Source organism: Hyperoodon ampullatus (assembly GCF_949752795.1).
Source record: "Hyperoodon ampullatus genome assembly, chromosome: 4".
Lineage (NCBI taxonomy): Eukaryota > Metazoa > Chordata > Mammalia > Artiodactyla > Ziphiidae > Hyperoodon > Hyperoodon ampullatus.
In genome coordinates this window covers 11,895,468-11,911,568 of record NC_136917.1, presented here as the reverse complement: position 1 = coordinate 11,911,568, position 16,101 = coordinate 11,895,468, and the positions used below count along the sequence as shown (strand labels likewise).

Below are 16,101 nucleotides of genomic sequence, written 5' to 3'. Positions count from 1 at the left end.
TAGCATCTGATGTTTTCTCAATAAATCCACCATACCTAATGCAATTTATCTTTTAAAAAATGTTTTGGACTCAACACGGTTCTGAGTTGCTAAGAAAGCCACAAATAAGCACCTTCTCTCTTTAATGACTTGCTTAGGCTTCCCTATATTTACTGCTTAATGATCGGAAGCATTTAATTTTCAAAATTTCATTAAAACACATCCACAAAGCTGATGGATAAAGCAACAGTGATTTGTGACAGAAGGTGTGGGAAGCCGTGAACCTACATAGGTACCAAGGAGAAAAGTAAACATAGAAGAGAATACTTTTTTGAAGACAAGTCTCTTCCTATTTGTCATTATTAAACTCCAGAGCATCTGTTCCAAGTTTGATCTCCAATACGGATATGAGGCATTGACGCCTGGAAATGAAAGTCTAAGATAAGGTAGGATTCTTAAGAGTTCTTCATGAAAAAAAATAACCCAGGTTGCCATTTACTGGGAAGGGGAAATCAATACAAAGACCTAGAAACTTGTGGAGAGAGGACATTTCTAGGTATAGGTCATAGTTTATCAAGTTGCTTCTTTTGCAATGTAATTTACTTGCTAATAAGACCAACTGACGATGCCTGACTAGTGTGCTATCATCAAAATGTGATTTTAAAATTCTCTCCTCCTTTTTTGTGTGTTTGAGGTTTGCTGGTTTGTTTTCCCCCAGCTCAGCGTGGGTAGACAAGGTCGATTTAAAAGAAAATGAATGGTTTTTATACGCCTCTTTATTAAAACACAAAAACATCCCAAGCCCCACATTGTGCAGTACCCAGAACATTAAAAAATATTTAAGAAGCAGGCCTACCGTTCTCATCATCTGACTTATTTTCGTTGTCAGAATCAGTCAAGGTAAGGGCCGAGTTTTCACGACTGGACAGGCCGGAACTGCGCCTGGATTTTATCCCTCTCCCCCACAATCGGATGGCATGTTCTGGAGACATCCCTCCCTCTGTATCGGAGTCGGCGTCAGACCCTGTGCTCAGAGAGTAGCCCTGGTGAAGGATCCCCATGTCGGAACAGTAGCCGCTTCGGTGTGGGGAGGGCTCACAGATCCCCAGCTCTGCAAGGGTGAAGTTAGTTCCTAGGGTGACAGCAACAAAGAGACCGATTAAAATTTGTGAAATGTTTTCAAACTTCAAATTTATTCTTACAAAAAGCAGACAGACATTTTCCTGTTCAAAAAATATACCGGATTTGCTGTAGTATACAGCTAGGCAAGAGTATTTAGGATACTGGGGTATATTTGAGAACAAGAGCAACAAAAAAGTAAACATCTAAGATTAATTTTAATCCTAAAATGGAATGCTCAGATTTTATTTGAAAAAATTTTAAGTATTTACTGTTGTCTAGGTAGCACCATGTAGCTGATAAAAACACTGGATTTATAAGAGGAGCTAATATATACCAAGCATGTGCTTTGCTCCAGGCATCTTTTATTCTGCAACTTTTATTTTACATTTAAAATTTTCACAATGACTTTATGGTGATGATAATATTACTGGAATCATTCTGTCAATAAGGAAACTGAGGAACAGAGAATTTAAGTGACTTACCCAAGGTCACACATCTAGACTGTAGTAAAACCTGGATCTGATCCTTGAGCAGTCTGTCTTCATGTCAAAGAAGCTTAATCCTCCAATAAATGGGAGTGGTGGCCAGGAGACCTGGGGACCAGTCCCAGCTTTCCACTGGTAAGCCTCATTGTGGCAAGTCTCTCTTAACAACTTGAGCCCAGTTTTCTCTTCTGTAAAATCTGGGTATTAATCTCTTAAATTCCTCTCAGAATCACTGTGTGTTTTATATGTGATAATACATACACCCAAGTTTGTTCTTTTTTTTTTTTTTTTAAGTGAGTATAGGTAAGGTGTTAATTAAATGAGCATCCTAGGGATGGAGTTAGTCCACTTTTGTTCTGTTTTTTAATTAATTGTTATTGGAGTATAGTCGATTTACAATGTTGTATTAGTTTTAGGTGTACAGCCAAGTGAATATGTTTTTTATATATATATATATATCTCCATTCTTTTTCAGATTCTTTTCCCATATAGGTCATTACAGAGTATTGAGTAGAGCTCCCTGTGCTATACAAGAAGTCCTTATTAGTCATCTATTTTATATATAGTCGTGTGTATATATTAGTCCCAATCTCCTAATTTATCACTCCCCCTCCACGTTTCCCCCTTGGTAACCATAGGTTTGATTTCGAGATATGTGAGTCTGTTTCTGTTTTGTAAATAAGTTCATTTACATCATTTTTAATTAGATTCCACATATAAGTGATATCATATGATATTGTTTTTCAATGGTATCAACTTCTTTTTGCTAACATAATTTAAAACCGCAAGTGGGTTTTATCAAGGACAGTGAATGTGTGCACACGTGGGGAGTGCAGGGGTGGGCCTGTGGTTTGACGGGAAGCAGAAGAGAATAGGCATTTATTGAACATGTCTATGCCACCATGTGTTGGGCATGGGGCCAGGTACTCTAATAGGCTTTATCTCATTTCAATCTCATAAAAGCACAGCAGTTTAGGTGTTAACCACTTTACAGGGAAGCTAAATACTGTCTCCAAGGTCACACCTGGGCAAGCGGCAGATCCATGAATCACCTCTACATCTGCAGACCCCAAGCCTAAGCTCTCTCTGCAATGTCAAATGGTCTCAATCAAAAACCAATCGGGCAACATTTTTGCACAGTGAATGCTTTATCTATCTGTGTGCTTTAACATTCAGCTTCTTAAAAAGACATTTTAAGGTTTCACTGCATATTAGATGGACTCATGTGGTCCACTGTATTTACTGACATGTAAATCTGATTTTTTAATTCTTACCCAATTTATGGGCAATGAAATAAATGTAAGGAAGAAATGTACTTTTATGCTAGAAGTGAAGAAAATCTTCTAAATAACACCAAAGCCATGGGCTTACTCACTCTCTCTATATATTGGCTACATTAGAGCCATTCATGTCTCCAAACTCATGATATAATTAACACTATGATCAACTACATTCATGATATCATTTCTCAGATTTTATTTTTAAAAAGCCCCAAACAACTGTTTATATTAACCTAGTATAATGTTAATTTGTGATAGACACAAGTGTTTTTATTCTGAGGCTTTCCTTTCCCTTCTCTACTGCACACTGAACTTCCACAGCTTATTTCACTGTGTAAATGGGATCAAATCCAATACTTGACGCAATTGTTTCTGGAGAGTGAAACCTGTTCACTGGAGAGCCAACCCAAGCAAATATTTCTGTGGGGGGTGGGGTCATTTCCTACTACCTGTCCAGGGAAGAGTGGTGTTTCCACCACCACTCAGTGCAGTTCTGAGTGTTTATTCCCTGGGCACAGTTTCATGATGCTGTCTGAAATTCTCTACCCAATGTATTCTGTTCCAGTTTGCATCCTTGGCAATTAGGTATTGTCTTCTAATTGTACACAAAAATGTATATTTCAGTTTCAGTAGTCTATAAAACTAAAGTTATTGAGTTCATATGTATCTGATGTTATAATACTTTTCTCTCTATTGTTGCTTTTCTCATTCTTCAGTCACTGGGAAAAGTCATTTCATATGAGCATTCTCCCATCTTGTCTTCAGAGCTCACATTCATTCGGGAGGGTCATGAGGGATATTGCTTCCTTTTCCTCCAATAAAGGAAAACAACCCAAACTAAAACATACATGTTTTTATTCCACATGTGGGAATTTTGAGCTCTATGATTCCATTTGAAATGGAGTATGTATGTATTAAGGCAACTTTCCGGATGGTTTTCTCACATCTCATTTTCCGGGACTAGCTTCACAAAGACCTTCTCAGGAAAAGAGAAACAGCCCTATGAGCAAAGGAAGCCTCAGCTTTCTGAGGAGCCCATGTGCTCTTCAATCTGGGTATTAGAAGTCATAGACAGGGAGCCTAGGGCATGGGGAACTGTGGAATAAATGTAGTGCCCCTTCTTTGGTTATGACATTTACTTGATGATAAGAAATAAAAATATTTTTCTGTTAAAACAAACTTGAGATCTTCATAAATCAGTGAAAATTTGCATACATTTTTCAAGTAATCACAATGTTAGAAAAGAAAAAAGTGTACTTCAAGAGTTTCAACTTCAAGCTTACAAACCTGAAGCTGCAAACAAGAAACATTGTAAAGAAAATTGAAGGTATTATACCAAATTCACCAGAAAAAGTTAAATAAGTTCACACTTATAGAAAGGCAGGCTTTCCTCTAAAAACAGAATTGTTTCTTCAAAAGTATTCCCATCTAAACTCCTCAGCTTCATCTCCCACTGGGACCACACTTCCCCAACGTTACCCGCTCCCCACAATTCCTAGTTTGGTACCTTTTTGTCCTCAACAAACTCACAGAAGAGAAACCTCACTCTAAGTACCTGGGGCAGATTTTGGACCAAGTCTTTCCCAAATTTGCTGGTTTAACATATGAAGCTGGAGAGCCACAGATATAGTAGAAAGGAAAGACTGGTCTAACGTTTATTAAATCACTCAACAAATATTTATTGTTCCTAGTGCTGTGCTAGGCCTTGGAGATATAACAGTGAGAAGTATAAAAATACAGTCTGTGACATTTACAGCCTAATCGGGAAAGGGGCATTAATCAAAGAATCACATAAAAAAAGTACAATCTATACAGTGATAAATACTATAGAGAAAAGGGCCAGGGAGCCATGAAAGGTCATCCGGTGCTCCAACCCTCCATCTGGTCGCAGCTTGCCCACCAGATGTTCACCTAGTGGTAGACACGAGGGACTGGGAGTTTACTCCACAGAGCAGTTATCATGTCCCCTTCCATTTGCTCTTACCATACCCAGTTTCCCAAGCACTCCTCTATGTGAATTTATTTCAGACAAACATTTTTCATGTATTTTGGCTTAGACGAAGTCCTCATGTTATACCACTTTGCTTAGCATGTAAATAGTACAGGGGAATGTTAATATTAAGTCAACTTATTGTTTTACACTTACTTTGCTCATTGATGGAAGACTGATTTGGCTCTAATTCATCTTGTATAATTATGTCTTTATTAAGCTCCATGGCAGCTTTGAATAGAAGAGAGAAACTAGTCACTGTGTGATTCTCCAAGCTAAGGTTTCTAGTGGAAAGCAGTCAACATTTCACTCCTTTACTATCTTGCAGAGGATAAAAAGAGGCACAATACTGCAGCGTTCATGGAACACATATTCACCCTCTATCTGCCTCCAACCTCGCTAGATCACTAATTAAAGCAGGTGTGGACGATGTCTCCAACTCCTTCCATCTCAGGTGTGTGTTTTATGGCTGTTGCCAATACACTGCTTAATGTGGCCCCATATTACATTGTCAAGGCCAGAGTCAATATTTTGATAGATGAATGATTACACAAAAGCAATGATATTTATATCATGGAATTTTATTATAATTTAAGGTGTTATCAATGTCTAAATATTGACACTGAGAGAACAGCAATGTCTAAAAACTGTTAGGTGATCAGGATAGCAGAACGCAAGTCTTTAAAAATAACTCCATTGATAAGTCTCTTTTGCTTTGTCTTTTTTTTTTTTTTTTTTTTTAAATCGTAATCTCAGTGTATGACCTGGATCCTTTCCAAAACTTTTTTAGAGAAAAATTTTGCAACAGGTATCAGGAGTCATCCTTTGACCAACTAATTTTATTTGGGGAAAAAAATCCTAAGGAAGGATATGTCAGTGCACTGTGATCTTGGCTTTATTTTCTAAGTTTTTCCCAACTTCTCGCACTTTGAAATAACCTTTAAGTAGGAAAAGCACATATGTCGCCAAGTCAGAATTATCATGTCATGGTAATACCAGCGAATACAAATAGCACTGAAAATGTCAGCATTTGAACAGATTTTTACTATGAGGGCAGGAAGATAAAAGTCAACCGTAGTAATGGGGGCGGGTACAATATAGAAAACTTTTATTATCTACATGTTTACTATGTGAGTCCTCTCAGTTTAAGAGAAGAAATTTCACGCGGGAAAGCAAAAATTGCTATAACATGAAACTAGTCAATAGTAATCACTTACGAAATTAATCCCCACCTATCCCCACCCACTTACTACTCGTATCTCTTCTCATATCAACCACCGTATTAATGTCTATATCATCAATTAGTTGCTGATAACAGGAAGTAAAACGGTGCCAATCTGAGATTAAATTATAAAACTTGTGAAGATGCAGATATCCATGAAGTCAATAAAAGTGATTCCAAAAAACACTAGGATCATAATCAAGGACATAAAATAACAAAGATTTAACAGAATTAAGCTGTTAACAACAGAAAATAGAAATGAATGTCGGCATGATCAAAAGATGATGGACATCTGGTTCTAGATTAAGATAAAATTTCCCACGTCTCTCTACACTTCCCACTAAAGACAGCTAAAATCCCTGGACAGTACATGCAAAAACTACATAAAATGAGTCTAAAAGAGGTTGAGAAGAAGACAGATCTATTAGGGTCCTGGGACCTGAGGAAAAACGTAGCTGAGTTCTCTGGGTTTTCTTTTGGCCTCCTATATCCCAGATGTGGTGCTGGAGAAATATTGGAAATACCAATGGAAGCAGATAAAATAAACCCAAAGTAAAGCCTACTTCTATGAGGGGTCCTTCCCCACCTCCACAAACACACCAGGGTGGAATCAAAGAAGACTGAGTGGTGAGGTGGAACTTTCACTGTCACCCAGTGGCAAAGAGCTTTCCCTGATTCCCTGCAAAGGTGTCACTGGAGTCCATGAGGGGATTCTAGACTTCCATCTACACACAGTGGTACTGAAGTACCCCACCCTCTCCCTGCTGAAGTCAGAGGAGGATAAATGTTAAATCTAGTTTCACCACCACTGGAGGACTCATGGGGAACTCTAAGGAGGGGCCCCTCTACCTCTCAACCTGGTTGGTATCTGCAGGGTCCCAGTGGGGAGGCTGAAAACCCAACTCTGCCCAGTAACAAGGAGGCATCCCTCCCCACTTCACCCCAATTCCTGCCCTTGTCAAAGTGGGTCAAGTGAGGAGCCTGGACTTTCACCTCCACCTGGCAGTCAAGCCTCAGGGTCCCACTTTCCCCACTGGCTTGGTGTCAGAGGAGGCCTGCTGAAACAGAAGATTTAAGTAAGATCCAGATTTTCAAAACATAATACTTCAAATAGCCAGGATACAGTAAAAAAAAATCATTCATCATACCAAGAACCAGGAAAATCTCAACTTGAATGAGGAAAGATAATTATTTAAATAAAAGGTTAATGAGAGGCCCTTTGGAAAATTAATGAATCCATCAAATATGTTTTTGCAAAATCTGACCCCCTGTGATCATGCTGCAAAATGCCACTAGGAATGAAAGATGTAATGTTGTACAGTCATACAATTGTGCCATAAAATGTATATCATGCCCCACACAAATTGGTATTCTTTATCCTTCTGAATAATTATAGCACAGTTGGAATAATAAATGTATTAAACATAAAATAAAATATACTCTTGATAATCAATCTTATTTTCTCAAGATACAGTCACAATAAATTATTCTTACTATTTAATATGAAATATTGGTTCTTTGTAAACACTGATTCCTTTTGGAAGTGGCCTTTTTTCTAGGATCATTTATCCTAAGACAAAGAAAATCTCTTGTAAATAAACATGGGTCACTTTCCTCAAGCAAATGTTAGACTCTACACATAAAGTCAGGAATAAATACTCACTCCAAACTTTTTAGCAGATATTTAAGAAAAAAACACAAATTATAATGTTATAGTTCTCTTTATCACAGAAAGTGAAGTAATTTAATCAGATGCTATAAGCTTTTGCAAAATAGAAAGCTATCAAGAAAAATGTTGAAATTATAAGAGATAAAATGTAACTTTCATTTCGTTTGATTCATCAAAATATATCATCAAATTATTATCTTACATTGAATGTCAATACTTTAAATTTTGAGCAATTAAAGATATGTATAAGCTACACAAAAAATCAGTCCAAATCAGTTACCATTATCTAAAATATTATTTTCATAAAAATTTAAAATCTACATATTTGTACATGCAATGGTAACAATTTTGAAAGCCAGTGAAGGAACTACTTATGAATTCTAAATTTTATGCTTGTGTATACTAAAATTCTTCACATCAACTCTCTCTTAATGCCCTTCTAAAGTTCATCTGATTTTACACATTCAGATAGTTTCCCAAATGTTGACAAAACTGTTCACAAAAAATCCTGTGGCTTAAAACTACAGAGTAGATGTACATGCATTATTATTCATAAAATTTAGGTCCAATATTTATATTTCAAAAATACACTTTAAGAATTGAAATTTTCTTTTGTGTAGAGCACCTAAATGTTCATATTTTGATAATTCTAAACTTGCGTAATAATTATTTTGGTCTCTATCTGAATCTCTGTCTGACATGTCACAACTTATCCGATTCGTAACTAGAATCACTCCAATGTTAATAAACACATTCCAAATCAAAGAAACACCAAAGGCTAGTGAAGAGAGGAGAGTTTCCAATATTTGAGGTTTTTCCCGTAAGCTTTACCTCCTCAAAGCCAAAGGTGAATGTGGCATTCTCCTCTGATATGGCATTTTCACACATTCCAACCTGAACAAAGCCCGACCTGGAAAACCCAAAAGCGACCACAACAAAGCATTCTGCTGAACAACTGCCAGTTCAGAAATAGAAAGGAAATGCTCCAGCTAGCTGGAGACTCTCTTCTGCTGATGAAAATTCCAACAAGATTAAAAATCAATTTCAGTATTAAAAACTATACCAATCAGTTATCCTATGCAAGAGAATTACAAAGCCATAGTCATCTGACCCTGCGAGACTCTGTTTCTCCAATTTTTTTATTAATTAGAAAAAATAAAGAAATCAAAGGACAATAGTGGGTTAGCTCCAATGGTCTAGCTCTTCTAAGTTTGAGAACGTAAGTAGCCTACTTTTACCGAGGACTTCAGAATGTGGCAGGCGCTGTCCGAAATGCTTTTATATACGGTTTTCCTATTAATTAGGACCGCAACCCTGTAAAATAATCACTATGTATATGGCCTAGGGTTAAAGTGCGAGTTCCAGTGTCTGTTTTAAAAATACTCGTTGACCATATATTCTCAGAATGAATTACTTCTGATGAGTCTCCACTTATGCATTTATAAAATAGACGTAAAAATAGCACCTGCCTTCATAAGATTCTTGCGAGCATTGAATTAGATAAGGCAGGTAAAAGTGCTTAGAACACTACCTGCCACATAGTAATCACACAACAAATGTACATAATATGATGATCATCAGTTTACAAATGAAGAAACTTTGCTTTTTTAAAAAAAAATTACAGAATTATTAGCTCTTTTTTTTTCTTGAGTTGATTTTGAAAATTTTGGAACAATACATTTTTCTAGGAAAGTGCCCATTTCATCTATGTCTTCAAATGGATTGTCACAAAGTTATCCAAATATTTTTAAGTCCCTTCAAATTTCTGCTAGGTTTGTATCAATAGGATGCTGTCTTTTTTTTCATTCCCGACATCATTTATTTATGCTTTATTTTAACTGGATTGGTTTCAGCAGTGATTGAATAATGGTTTTTGTCTTTCAAAAAAACAAATTTTTGCTTTTCTGATTCTATCTACTATCTCTACATATTTTCTAGTTTATTTATACTTACGTATACAAATTATCCCTTTTCTCTTTCCTCCTTTGAGTATCGTCTATTGATCTTTTCCATATCTTTAGAATTTGACTTCTTACGTCATCAGTGTTCGGCCATTTTTCCTTTTTATTGTATGCATTTTAGGCTATATATTTCTCTCTACGGACCACTTTCACAGCATCTCAGAGGTTTTGATTCACAGCATTTTCACTGTTGTTTAGATCTAAATATTTTCATGTTCCTATTTAACCTATTTATTAAATTTCCAAATGTATTGGGATATTTTGTATACATTTCTGGTTTTGATCTCTAATTTAATTGTATTTGGCTAGAGAGCATCATTTTTATGTTACTAAACTTTTGAACAATTTTAAAATTTGCTTCATAGCCTGCTAAATTTTTATAAGTATTTCATGTGTATTTGAGAAGAACACATGTTCTCTAATTACTGAATGCAAGATTTTATATATGTCAATTAAACAAAATTATTAATCATGTGTTCAATTTTTCTACATGGTACTAATTTGCCATTTGATTATCTTACCAAGAATTGTAAGTTATATGATGAAATTTCTTACTGTGATGGGTGTTTTCCTCCATAGCTTTATCCATATTTGCTTTATCTCTATTCAAGGCCATATTATAGGTACATATATGTTTAGAATAATTATAGTTTTATCATCAATATGTAGTGATTATTTCTAATAAATTTTTGAGATAATATTATTTTGAGATAATATCTAATAAATTTTTGAGATAATATCTGTTTTTTAATATTAATTACATTTTACAAGGAATTTGTCCATTTCATCTAAATTGTCACAGTTTATGACAATGTCCTTGATTTGGGATATTTGTGTATTCTCCCTTTTTTTTTTGATTATTCTAGCTATGGCTTTATCAATTTTATCAGTTTTTCAAAGGACCAGCTTTTGGCTTTAATATTTTCATTTCTTTTCTATTTCTTTAATTTTTGCTCTTATCTTGGTTATTTATCTCTACTTATTTTGGGTTTCATTTCCTCATCCTTTTCCAGGTTCTTGAGGTAGAAATGTAGATCACTGATTTGCAAACAATTTTTATTTCTTAAATAAAAATACAAACTTATCATCTTCCCCTCTTTAGCTGCATCTCACAAATTTGGATATGTTGTACATTCATTATCATTCAATTGCAGATATTTTCTAATTTCTCTTGTACTTCTTCGATGCATGGGTTACTTAGAAGTGTGTAGTTTTATTTCCACGTATTTCGGACTTGTCTAGATTTCTTTATTATTAATGATTTCTCACTTAAGTACTTGGTGGACAGAGAACAAATTCTCTAGGATTCCCTCTTGAAATTAACTGAGACTCACTTTGTAGCCCAGAATACAGTATATGTTGCTAAGTGTACCAGTGAAAAATACAGTGTATTCTAAAGTTGTATGTAGTGGTCTATAAATGTCTATAAGGTCAAGATGATTAAAAATGGTGTTCTCTACATCCTTACTGATGTTTTTGGTCTAGATGTCCTATCGGTTACTGAGGAAAGGGTTAAATCTGTAACTAATTATGTATTTTTTCTTTCTCGCTTTACTTTTGTCAATTCTGCTCCCCTCCCTCTTTCTTCTTCATAGGCTTCTTTTTGAAACTATATTATTAGACACATACAATTTTTTATCACCAGGGCAAACTGACCCTTTTATCAATTTCAAATATCCATCTTTTTCTCTGGTAATACTCGTGGTCTTAAAGTCTATTTTGCCTGATGCAAAACTGTTCAGCTTTCTTAAGTTTACTGTTAACAGTGAACATATTATATGTCTAATGTCCTTCCTTTGCTTTCAACTGTTCTGTGTCTTTGTATTTAAAATGTGTCTCTTGTAGACAGCATATATTTGGAACTTGCTACTTAACTACTCAGACAATCTTTTCCTTTTAATTGGTGTGATGGTTCGTTTATATTAATGTAATTATTGATACGGCTGGATTCAGGTTCACCATTTTGCTGTTTTTCCTGTTTGTCCCTTTTCTGTTGTTCCTTTCTGTATTTCCTTCTCTACCTTCACTTGGGTTAATAATTGTTTTTTAAATTCCACTTTAATTTTTCTATTGGCTTTTAAGCTATCGCTTAACATAATTTTTTTAGTGGTTGCTTTAGGGATTACCATATGTATGTTACATTAGTCTATTTAGAGTTCTAATCTTACTTGGTATACGCTGTTCCTCCAATTTCTGTGAATTCATGATTTCTTTATTCTAAAAAATTCTCAGCCATTGTCTCTTAAATATTAACTCACTCCCATGCTCTTTACTGTCGTCACTAATTTAAACTAAGACCATCCTTCTCTCCTAGTATCTCTATTATATTTTTAACATTTTTTCTTTCTGTGCCATCTCTTGCCAATTTCTTCTGGTTATCTTTTCATTTGGCCAATTCTCTTTTTAATTGTGCCTGATCTCATACTTACTGCATGTACTAAACCTTTTATTTCAACAATTATGTGTTTCATTTATAAAATTTATATAGCTTTCTAAGTGTTTCTATTGTTTTTCTATTATAATCGTACTTGCTAATTTGCATATTATACACACCTGAAAGTATGTATCTGACAAATTCTAACATTTTAGGACTTTAAAGATCAAAACTGGTTGTTCGTTGATTTGCTCACTCTTAATTATAAAGGTCTGTTTTCTTACATACTTAATTAGATTTAATTTTATCTGACATGGGTTTATTTTAATTTTTTAAAATCACAAGGGCCTAAATTGAGGATTCTTGCCTCCTGAAAAATGTGTATTTGCTTCCTTTCAGGCCAAGTGATACCATTCACCACATGTCTCTTGTCAATTTCCAGCTGAATGCAGGAATCTCAGTTTCATGCCCTCCCTCTTGCTCTGAGAGCAACGCTTGCCCTCACCGAAGGCCTACTGTGAGCTTGCAATTCAATCTTCAGATTTCTGACTTCAGCTCCTTTTTGGTTCTTATTTTGTTTTGTTTTAGCTGCTTAGGGATTTCTTTTACTTACTCTCAGGACTACATTGTTGTTGTTTTGATCATGCTAGTTAATATTTCTATGTTTCAATTTTCTCACCTGTAAAATGGAGGAAATTACAGCAGTACTTGCCTCAAAAGGTCATTGTGTCGATGGACAAATATTTATAAATGTAGAACATCGTAGAACAGAGTAAGTAGTCAATAAATATTAGCTATTATTATGAATATTACTATTATGTTACCCAGTAAGCGTAAAACTACAAAACGATGGGTATGATTATATTTTCAAATTTTTTCTACCACTATACAAATGAAATACTTTTTCCAGTTAAGCTACGTACATTTAGATATATTTAATGCTTATTCCATTATGTAATGTAATATCCTGCTTTCCCAAAGTAATATAAAGAAGATTTGAGAAGTCAGTAGAGAAGCTACCAATATTAACTGAAATTCTGACAAAGGCATATGACATTTGCATTCTCAGCACTCATGAAGGTCCCTGTCTCCGTCATGCACTTGATGTTTTGAAAACATTTTGACTTTCCCATCACTGAAGAATTATTCTAGATCTCAAGAGTTAATTAACTCATCTACAGTCTGACATCTAGTGAGATGGATAGATCACGGTGTACCACCAAGTGAACATATGTATAGCAGATATTTTGCTTCAGTGACTAATCAGGGTCTACTTCGTAACTGCAAATATTTGGGGGAGAAATGTTAATGATATACTCTTGTTTGTAAATCAGTTCCCTTAAATCAACTGCTTCGTCACCGTTTACTGTTAGGATTTAGATCCTTGTCTAAAACCATGTTAAGCATCCAGCCATTGAGCTTGTAGAAAATAGCAAGACCATAGTTTCCTAGTGCCTGTTAGCATCCGTTAAACAGGGAGAGGATAATTGAAACTGAGTCAAGAGCTTTCCTTTTCTTCCTTTCCCACCTTGCTTCCTGCATTTCAAACTCATGTCGTAGGTTACAAATACATGTAAAGCTTTAATTACATTTAGCATCTGGCAGCTGTTGACTTACAGAGAGTTGTTGAGTCACATAAATTCAAAGTCAAAAAGAAATTCAGGAATAGAAGGCAGAAGCTTGCCCAATGGGGGAAAAAAATCTTATGTCATCACAACTGAAATACTCCACCATCAGCACTTTTATGTTGGTGGTGTGAGCCATGCTGTAACTAATCGGTCTCAGCAACACCAGAGACTATCTCACCACTAAAATATGTATTCCCAAAGTGGATGGAGCCATCAACCAAAGGGCCTTACAAGCATTGTTTTCAATGTGTGATGGATGTGTTGGCCTGCAATGGAGACAACAACTTCACGGGGACTTCAGTCTCCAGAGGCATCAACTGATAAGTTTTCAAAAACAAGATCTTCACACTATCCACTCAACACTGTCACCAAAGTCAAACGTGTTAAGTAATTTAATTCAGACACTGCTTACTTTCGGAAGAAATAAGTCCTGAGAAACTGGCAAGAAGAGCTGCAAACCTTTAACACTGGCCACCATTTGCCACACGATGCAGTTTTATGAGGAGAGAACTGTTGGAAGTAACAGTCTTGGTCTTAATAAACAGATATCTAAAAATCCAAATGTCAAGTTACAAAAACACAACTAGAAAAATATAATAAGTGGTGTGCACTGTCTATATACAGATACATATACACTAACAGGATAAATCTGAACTGGAAAAATCTATACCAAATTTTTAATAGCAATTACTTCTGGAGATGAAGTTCAGGGTGGGGGGGGCATGGAGAAAGAGGATGTGAAACAAATTTCACAAAATAGTAACATTTGTTAATTAGAAATTATGAGTATTATATACTTTATTCTTTGTACTTTTCTGTGGTTTAAGGTTTTTTCCTAAAAATTAAAATAATTTAAAAATAGGAGCCTTGGGCCAATCTAGCTCCATTCCCTACTTTAAAATATTTGCAATATCATAATTTTTCTATTGTTCAGTCATTCAAAATTTTTATGTTTGTATTTTGAGTTAAACTACAAAGAAATGCCTCCAGTTGCGTGCCTCTTTAAGTTCCAGTCAATCAGAAATAAATTCATGAAGCAAAAGTAAATGCAATCAATGGATAAATAAACTGTGGTACATTCAGGCAATAGAATATTATTCAGCACTAAAAGGAAATGAACTCTCAAGCCATGAAAAGACATAGAAGAGCCTTAAATGCATATTACTAAGTGAAAGAAGCCAATCTGAAAAGGCTACATATGTATGATTCCAACTATGGGACATTCTGGAAAAGGCAAAACTATGGAGACAGTAAAAAGGTAAGCGGTTGCCAGGAATTGGGCAGGAGGAGAAGAACAGGCTGAACACAGAGGACTTTTAGGGTAGTGAACATATTCTGTATGACACTATAATGATAGAGACATGTCATTATACATTTGTCCAAACCCAGAGAATGTACAGCATCAAGAGTGATCCATAATGTAAACTACGGACTTTGGGTGATTATAATGTGCCAATGTAGACCCATCGGTTATAACAAAGGTCTATCATTCCAATGGGGAATATTTACAACGGTGGAGGTTACGCATGTGGGGGGGAAGGGGGCATATGGGAAATATCTGTACCTTCCACTAAGTTTTGCTGTGAACTGAAAACCGCTCCAAAAATTACTGTTAATTAAAAATATAAAAAGTAAATGCAACCAAATCATTATATGACAGATACACTGCCAGGAAACCCTTGCACTTTTCTCCCTAGGAGAATGACTCTACATTCCTGTGGTTAAGAATACTTCACAAACAAGTAACCCGGAGTCTGAGTCCCTACTCCACCATTTATGGTCAGATCACAAGAAAGTCAATTGACCCCCTCCCCGCAAGCATTAGTCTCCTCACCTGTGAAATAGGTTTAATAATACCTACGCTCAGAAGGCTGTAGGGACAAAGTTATCTATGCTCATAAAACACTTAACAGTGTAGCCAGAACACAGGGGTACTGAATAAAATGTTTTAGACAATACTAGGAACAGCAGCGGGAGCAGAGATTTTCGTGCCCTCACTCGTGGAACCTACGTTCATTTGTAACGTATACTGTTATCTCATTGCCCCACACCAGAGTGAGGGTTATCCCAAGAAGAAGGACAGCTGACCACATGGGAGCAAACACACGAATACAAGAGAAGAGACATACACCTAAAAGAAGAGGACTCTAGGCAAGGAGAACGAAGGTAAAAAGCCCTATTCATTCATTCATTCATTTGGTGAATATTTATTAAGTGCTTACTAAGTGTTCAGCCTTATTCTAGGGCTTGGAATAGGTCAGCAAACAAAAGAGATAACCATCTCTATTCTTGTGGAGCTTATATTTTAGCTGGGGTAGACAAACAATAAAAAGTTAATGTAATGACTAAGTGCTAGTATCTTCAAAGGTGACAAGTGCTGTGAGAAAAGAG

The 16,101-nt window shown here is 35.6% G+C and overlaps 1 protein-coding gene across 4 annotated transcripts in view; it reads right to left on the bottom strand.

Annotated features, from left to right (window-relative positions):
• TENM2 (teneurin transmembrane protein 2) overlaps positions 1-16,101 on the bottom strand; it is a gene marked incomplete at its 5' end in the record, with an annotated part of 1,007,477 nt that overhangs the window by 929,693 nt on the left and 61,683 nt on the right. For all 4 annotated transcript variants that reach the window (XM_079702682.1, XM_079702683.1, XM_079702684.1 and 1 more), the window contains one exon: positions 836-1,111. In XM_079702682.1, coding sequence (XP_079558808.1) covers positions 836-1,111 — 276 coding nt within the window. The remainder of the gene's footprint in view (positions 1-835; positions 1,112-16,101) is intronic.